This window comes from Antrostomus carolinensis, unplaced genomic scaffold, assembly GCF_000700745.2.
Source record: "Antrostomus carolinensis isolate BGI_N321 unplaced genomic scaffold, ASM70074v2 scaffold9227, whole genome shotgun sequence".
NCBI classification, from domain to species: Eukaryota; Metazoa; Chordata; class Aves; order Caprimulgiformes; family Caprimulgidae; genus Antrostomus; species Antrostomus carolinensis.
The window spans coordinates 1-8,587 of NW_010325321.1; the positions used below are offsets into that span (position 1 = coordinate 1).

The 8,587-nt window shown below is 42.1% G+C and overlaps 1 protein-coding gene across 1 annotated transcript; it reads left to right on the forward strand.

Annotated features, from left to right (window-relative positions):
* Positions 1-14: 14 nt before the first annotated feature.
* UMPS (uridine monophosphate synthetase) lies at positions 15-4,909 on the forward strand (the record flags this gene model as incomplete). The annotated part of the gene is made up of 5 exons (XM_010171163.2): positions 15-168; positions 1,780-2,448; positions 3,143-3,318; positions 3,854-3,968; positions 4,690-4,909. Coding segments are annotated over 5 exons (1,296 nt in total), but the record flags the coding sequence as incomplete, so codon positions are not given.
* Between the last annotated feature and the right edge of the window lie 3,678 nt (positions 4,910-8,587).

Here is an 8,587-nt window from a genome sequence, read left to right on the forward strand (position 1 = left end):
GGTTTGCGTTTCAGGTTGCGGATCTGCTGTTTGACGCAGCCAGCGATGCGGGTCTGCAGTACGACTGCGTGTGCGGCGTTCCGTACACAGCTCTGCCCCTGGCCACCATCATCTGCGCCGAGAATCAGATTCCGATGCTTATACGGAGGAAGGAAGCAAAAGACTATGGTAAAGCCTTCAAACCGAGATCTGGTGTCTGCTTGTTTTGTTTGTCACATGGCTCTGTGTGGTTCTTTTGCAATGTGCAGCATCTCCATTCCAGCCTAAGGCTACCGCTCCAATTCCAAAAACAGCCTCTCTCTGTCCGAAAATGTACCTCCCACGGGCAATGTACCTCCCAAGGGCGCCCGAGCTTGGTTGGGCTCTCCCAAGGGCGCCCGAGCTTGGTTGGGCTCTCCCAAGGGCGCCCGAGCTTGGTTGGGCTCTCCCAACTGGTTGGTGATTAAGGTGTAGCTTGAATCTTGCTGTAGTATGTTTGGAGACTCTGGAGTGAGGAGTTTTGTTTCTTTTTTGTGTGCTTCAGCACTGTCTTTTTTCCTCAGCACCATTACCATGGTTCAGGGTTATTTGTATCTTCCAGAAATTCGGGTGTATAACTCAGTTTCTCTGATACCCTGAGTGTGGTGCCACATTTCACCCCCACACAGAACTTACTGCATATTGACCCCAAGAGGAACCTTTCTAGTTTCTTCATTTAACTCTCAAACTCCTTTTTCCTTTGTGTCCTGTAGTCATGGGGCATGGTGGACCAGGTGAGAAGCAGTCAGTACTCTGCTCAGTGAACCATTTATTTGACTTTGATAGAGGAAGAGAAGACTGAAGCATTAACCTACCATAGCAACTGGATTTATGCATGTGATAAGAACTATACTCTTCAACAGTAATTAGAAAGGATGCTTGTGACAACTAAACATTACTCCTATGTTAGTCCATGTGCCAGGCATGAAAACATTGGTTGTTCCTTCTTGTGAAGGACAAGCCAATTGTGAGAGCAATTAACTGCCTGACACAAGGTTTCCGGTGTCGCATGGATTGCAAAGCTGTACATATGGTTGTTCTCCAGGCTGTCTAAGCACTGCACTCACCCCGTGGTGTTTGCCTGCTGCTTACTGTTTCCTGGGAAAGCTAGTCATCCTTTGTTGCTGCCCCCCAGGAGGTCTTTCATGGACATGTGCCTGTTGCTGGTTAGGATAAAGGCATTTGGGACTTTACTCTTTCTAATTGTTCTAACAGAAATACTAAGCACAGATTACTGCCTGTGGAAAATAGTGAATATGCTGAAGAATGCCAGTAACTTGGCTGCTTTGAAGACATTTTAAATAACAGGAGAAAATAGTTTCCTAATTCTGATCATTCAGTTCAGGGCAATAATAAACTTCTGTAGTCATCCAAACATTTAAATCTTTGCAGTTAATATGTCAGTTTGTCAACTGACAGAACATAACTTCTGGAAACAAATAAGTATTTTATTAACTTGGAGAAGTAACAATCTTTATGAATTGAATTACAAGTCAGTGACTGAGCTGTGGTAAGAACTGTGATAACCAGTATCAGTTAATAACTAAGCAAATTACTTCTCCATACTGACAGTGAATGTGAACGTTCTATTCTCTTAAAGTCCAAATTCTATTCTCTTCAGAATATGCTGCAGCCTGTACTTGTATGTGGAACAAATATAATCTTTACATTAGCGTAACAAGTTACAGTTTTGATACTTTAAGGGGGTTTTTTTGGTCTTTTAAATTTAATTTAGTGGAGTGTTTGCCTTTTATTTTTAAGGTACCAAGCGGCTGGTAGAAGGCACCATTAATCCAGGAGAAACATGCTTGATCATTGAAGATGTGGTAACAAGTGGATCTAGTGTACTGGAAACTGCAGAAGTTCTTCAGAAAGAAGGATTAAAAGTCACAGATGCTGTAGTGCTGTTGGACAGGGAGCAGGGTGGGAAGGCCAGGTTAGAGGAACGTGGAATTCGTCTGCACTCTGTGTGCACATTGTCTGGGGTGTTGGAGATTCTCCAGCATCAGGGAGAAGTGGCCGTGGAGACAGTTGAAAAGGTGAAGAAATTCATTCAGGAAAGTGTGTTTGAGCCAGTGGCTCAGAATGGTCCTGCTCCTGTTAAGAGACTGTGTAAAGAGCTGAGCTTCAGCGCTCGTGCCGAGCTGCCGGGGGTACATCCGATTGCAGCCAGGCTTCTCACACTCATGGAAAAGAAGAAAACGAACTTATGCCTTTCTGCTGATGTCACCAGCTCCAGAGAGCTGCTGCAGTTAGCTGCCATCCTGGGGCCCAGCATTTGTATCCTTAAGACTCATATAGACATCCTGAATGATTTTACCCAAGAGGTAGTAAAGGAGTTGAGAACGCTCGCAGATCAACATGAATTCTTGATTTTCGAAGACAGGAAATTTGCAGACATTGGGAACACGGTGAAACATCAATATGAAGGTGATTATCATCAGCCTCAATTTACTGTAGCTTTGCTGCCAGTGTGTGTAACTGCAGCACTGGCACAGGTTGCCAGGAATGATTGTGGAATCTCCAGCCTTGGAGAAGACTCAAGGGGACAATGCCCCAAGCAACCTGATCTAGCTTTGGAGTTAATCCTGCTAAGAGGGCATGACTTCCAGAGGTCCCTTGCAACCTAAACCTTTCTATGAATCTTTGTTTGCGCTCAGTAAGTACTTTGGAGTGGTTGTTTTCTGTGAGAAAATGCAGTGTGACTCCTTAAGGCCGCCTGCTGCTGTGCACTTGTCTGCTCTGTATGGCTTTCATTCAATATTGCATCTGCAACTGTAGAACTGTTTTTCTGATCTCTACGTCCCGTATGATCTGCGTGCTGTACTGGAAGGCAGCACCTGTGACAGTAGATGTTTAGGTTACCATAAATGCCTCAGTGACTGTTAAAGGCAAGGTACTAAGAAGTGTTTGTGGAAAGTAAAACTGAGAGATTATGCTTTGTGGTTAGACAGCTGTCGGGACTGTCTGATGAGACTGAACTTGGAACTGTCAAGCTTCAGTAGTAAAACTGTCTTTTAAAATGTGAATGGTTTAGCCTGCAGCTTGTTTTGTTTAATTCGTGTTTCCTGTTTAATACATTTCTAATAACACTTTGCCTGTGTCTTCCTATCCATGTTCTCAGGTGGTGTGTTCAAAATTGCGTCCTGGTCAGACATCATTAATGCCCATGCAGTTCCAGGCTCTGGAGTTGTGAAAGGTCTGAAGGAAGTAGGTCTTCCCCTCCAGCGCGGCTGTCTTCTAATTGCCGAGATGAGTTCCCAGGGCTCACTTGCAACGGGTGAATACACAAAAGCTGCAGTAAGTAGGCAGTCTTGTTTTGGGTTAAAAACTTATAAAGTGTTGTGACTGGGAGATTTTGTGTGCTTCTAGTATTTGCTCTTCCAAAAGTCTCTCCTGCTGTAACTATTACAGGTTTTTTTCCTGTGGAGACTTGGGAATCTGGCAGTGTGGTGTTTAAAGGTCGCAGCTGTAGGCTAGTGGCATAAAGTGGTTGGAGTTCTCACTGTGAATTCTAGTAAACATGCCAAGTTTGCTGTTGGCCCCCTTCCTTTTTCTTTTTTTCTTAAGCAATACATTTCTAATTAGTTTAAGTTCCTTCATTGTATTATTTATAACACAGAAAGAAACATAACATTCATGTTCCTGGCTGCCAATGCAACAAGATCAGTGAGGGGCGAGTCAGCTCTGGGTGACTTTATAATGGAAAAGCAAGACCAGGTGTTTCATACCCCTGCCTTGCACAGCTTGATGTGTCAAAGTGGATGAGAAACAGATTGCTAGTCAAGCTTAGTTTTAGGTATGTCCCTTGTAACTGTTTACTGATCTTCTTCAGGTACAGATGGCTGAAGACAACTCGGATTTTGTTTTTGGATTCATATCTGGATCTAGAGTTAGTAATAAACCGGAATTTCTTCACTTAACTCCAGGGGTGCAGCTGCAAACTGGAGGTAACTTTTTCTGAACTATTTATAGTCTGCTGTAAATACAGGAAGTGATCTAGCCTTCAGTGAAAAAGTAATTGTGGGCTGCCTTCTGTACTTCTGGGTACGCTGATCCATTTCCTGGGAGCTCAGAAAGGCAACCAGCAGGCTACACTGCTTTGTTCATGTGCTGAGGTCTGTGGATACCATAAAGCACAGTGCTTAGTACATGTGAAATGTCTTCAGGTAGGTGTTAGGTGAGATGTACAACTACTCAGTAGGAGTAGGAAAAAAGATTTTTAACAAACACAGAAGTCTATCTGTAACACTGTTGGTACTGATATAGATGCAGTATCAATGAATTGGAAATCTTATGCTGACTAAACAGGTTATCACTGAACCAGGTAGGAGATGTGTTTCTCTGCAATACGTAATTCATGTGAAACTTGAAGTGAGCTTTTATGTGTATGTTTGGAGGTTTTGCCTGTTTCAAGAAGGCTAAGGCTTATTTCAGTAATCCCGATCAGTGCTTCTTTGTGTCAGTGTTCCATCTCTTGTGATTGGTAAAGGACACTCTCAGATTTGATCTGTGTAATGGGGGGTTTGTTCCTTAGAGACATAGTTTCTAGTTATGACTGTGGATTGTTAGGATGAGAGGTGGAACACCATACCTGCTCTCTGTTCCAGCACCTCTTTGAAGGTTTTTAGTAGATACAGTATGAACTAAAAAACCAGATGTCTATTTCAGGTGATAACCTTGGACAGAAGTACCTGAGCCCCAAAGAAGTTATTAGTGAAAAAGGTTCAGATATCATTATTGTGGGACGTGGCATCTTGTCAGCTTCTGACCGTCTTCAAGAAGCAGAGAAGTACAGGAAGGCAGCTTGGGAGAGCTACATGAGCAGACTTGGTGTTCGTGCAGAAGATTGAAAGCAGACCACTTTCCTAGTAAATAAGCAAAGCTGATGGAGCTGCAGACATCCTGAGACTCCAGTTAAATACATAGACACTTCAGCCAGTACAAAACTGCCCTTTTGGAGAACATCTATTACTAACTAAATTATTTTTAATCACACACACAGATCAAGTTGTACATGCCATGGTTGTTTATTTTTAATATTTGAATGTATGAAACCAAAACTTCATGCCCAGTTTTTAGCCTTAATTGCTTTCCTCTGCTGAAAAATGTTGCACGAAACACTCCAAGGGTATTTGGTTGGCTGTTGTTGCTTTTGTTTCTTTTCCCCACCCTCAGATTCCTTCTGTCTATGGAAACAGTATTTTACTGTTCTCAATAAACTTCACCTGCAGACCTGACCTGCTGCCCCATTCTCAGTGGATTACTCAGCTCTGCTATTTCTGAGGAGCAAGTATGGGTTTTAATCCCCCACTGTGCAGTTGAATAATATGGTGTTTAATAAATAATTTTTTTGCTACTGTTTTCCTTTCATTGAATCTCTAAGTCTTCCTTCTGTAGCAGTGTGAAATACTGTTTTCAGAACCCCCTTATAAAAAGTCATTCTAGTGTGTTTGCAACTGCAGGAACTGCTCATGATTCTGTTTGCAGGAGCTACAAAGAACTTGTCAGAGCAACTAGTTGTGTGCTTGATTACAGGAAACTGTTGATTCCTCTAATGAGAAACAAAAATGTGTTTCTGTTTATTGACTTCTTGTGACAATAGCTGGAATACTTCCAGTAATTACTTTCCACTCTTCAGGAGGAATGAGGAGAAGTAGAACTATCTTGTATGATTGGCTTTGATTAGAAAGGATGGAATAACCTTAAATATACCTAGTGTATGTGTGGTGGAAATTGGCTTGAATTTTCATTGCTGTCACAAAGGCAAAGACAAATGGTGATGCAGTTCTAGCCTGTTGCTGTTTCTGTGCTGATGCAAAGCACATGGAGAAAACAGTCCCTTTGTTAATACGCTTGCTTCTGGACTAGGAACAGCTGTATCTAGTGAGAAGTTTTTTGGGATTAGTACTGGACCCTTCACTAAGCCTTTCAAAACAGCAGATTGGAGTTCTGCTGAAGTTCAAAAGGAGAGTTTTTGTTGATTGTTGGTTTGATTAATCTATGCAGAGTGTCTAAGACCAAGATTTGTTTACTGTCTCATCTTTATCTCCTGGCCTTGAGGTATGTAGCAGAAACAAGACTTTCTCACTCAAATTGTTTTGCAGAAAATTACTTTTTCCACCAGAGGGAGCCGGGACACTATTTTTCAGGAGAGTTGACGCCCTAGCTTTTTTACAGCTAATAGTTTCCAGTGATGATACCAACTCTAGATATGCTTAGGATGAAAATCTGTCTGGTTTTCAACAAGTTACGCCCTTGCTGATGCCCTCATTTAAAACAGTAGAGTTTACCAGAAAGCTGCCTCAGGCAGGAGGTCAGAACTGTGTGTTGTTGCAGGCTCACAGCACAAGCAGAATTTCCCGAGTGACTGACATCGTGCAGCGAAATCCCTGAGCAGGCTCTTTGAAGAGTTAGTTTATCAGCCCTCTAGCTGAAAAAATAGCAGCTGTATTTAGAGAGATGGATGTGATCTAATATCCAGTCACTTTTAGAGGATATGTGCAACTCATTTACTTTACAGAAAAAGTTCTGAGGAACAGATGGATTGGAAAACTTCATTTCACAGTCCTTCATTGTGCTCCCAGTAAATCATCCAGAAAGAGCCCTATTCTGGCGCTTTGTTTTGACATCAATGTCGCAAACATTTCAATTAGTAAAACAAAAACGTGTTACCTCCTATATGCATTCTTCTGTCAGGATGATTATAGTAAACAAGCGTGTGCACTTTCTTTGAGGCACCTGAAAGTGATTAAAAATCCATTTCAAATTAAAAACAAATGTTCATTTCCTTGCTTGCCCCTGCTGCTCACATTCATCGTGTAGTTCCTGCTGTTGGTCCCAACTGTTCCTAACATGGGAACTAGGTCACAATTTACAAAACTCATTTGCATTATAATATATGAATTGGAAAGTCTTGCAGTTGACTCTGATCTGAGTGAGTCTGGGGTAGAGGCATAAGGCTATATTTAAGTTTCTGGGTTGTCACATGTTCTATATTATCTGACAAGTAGGCTTTTTTTATGAAATCGTGATCTTAATCCACTCTGGAGTATGGGTTATAACAGAATGAAAAAATATCACAGGTTTTCATAGTGAAATAAGACTGTAATCAGTGCTTGCAGCAGAAAGAGGGCTGACTTACTGCTATTTCTGTGCAAGTCATAGCAGGACTGCATGAGAGACCAGCACAAGCTGGAACCAGTAAGGAATTATTATGTAGCTTTTGATATTTGTATATAATGCTCACTGTCTCTCCAAGGTTGTGAGTATCTTTGTCTAGCATGAGTAGTCCTGCATCAAGAGAACCCAGCCCGGGCACTTTAATCAGTACAGTGCTTTACTCAATTTACTTAAAATTCTTGCAAAATCTTTATAAACCAAGCACCAAATTAAAAACAGCTGAGTTGAATTTTTTGTCCTTAAAAGTATTTGTATGTCACACTATCAACATTGCTTTATTAACCAATAATTGACAGGTCATATTATAGTTTCCGTAGCCTATTCTATGAAAATTTATTTAAGACTTAATACCAGAAAAATAACTGAATCACTTCCCTTTTAATTTACTGGCAAAGCCTGTTGCTGTGGATTTTTTTTTTAGCAAGCGACACAAACATTGCATTAAGGGAACACAACCAAAGGAATGTGAAACACCCAGAGGAAGTTTGTTTCCAGATCTGAGTTTTGGAGGTCCCAGCCTCAGGGAAATGGTCTGTTTTGGAAGGCTTGTGAGCTAGACAGACTGGATCTTTTGTTTGTTTGTAATCACTCTGTTGGTTCTTGGTTGGTCTGTACCATAGTGACAAGTACAACTTCATGTTTGAACACTGCAGCAAATTAAAACTCAGCCTGGTGCCTGCTTCAGCGTCAGGTTTTCCTCTAACTCTTCTGGCCAGCATTTGCAGGCTGGGAGAGGTGACCCTGCCTGCGCGTCTGGGTTGACTTCGTCCTCAGTCTTGGTTCTGTTTCTGCATGACCCGTGTCCTCCTCTGACCTTTTTCTTATAAGTTGATGCTATCCACAGCCAGGCTGTGAAAATGTAGGGTTGTAGGTGGAGGCTGGCCAGCACGTAGAACAGGAGGAAGCCTGAGAAAGGCTGTAACTGCGAAGTTCTTGCTTGTAGTGTGGTCTCCTGAGCAGAAGGGTGATGGTATGCCAGAGGTTGTGTTTAGCCCAAATAGGTATTGCAGGAGGAGAAGCTAAGCTAGTGCAGTCACTTTTGATCTGTTCCCAAATAACTAATAGTAGCTACACTAAAGCTACTTTCACTAACAGGAGTATTTAGATAGGGAAATTCTGCAGTGTTCCGTGCAGCTGATCATTTCTGCTTTGCTAAGCGGTACCATTTTAGGCTGATGGTGGGAGCAGTTATAAAGGCAACCAGCTGCTTATAAGGGGGAAAATATTGAACAGAAAACCTCTGCTTACATAGTGACAGAGAAAATGCCTGCCAGCCTGGGAAACAGGCCTGGGAACCAGAAGCATCCTTGAGGAGTGCAGCTGGCATCTTTGAAGTGCAGCTGGATACGGAGAAACCACAGACATCCCGAGATACCATTGATAAGTG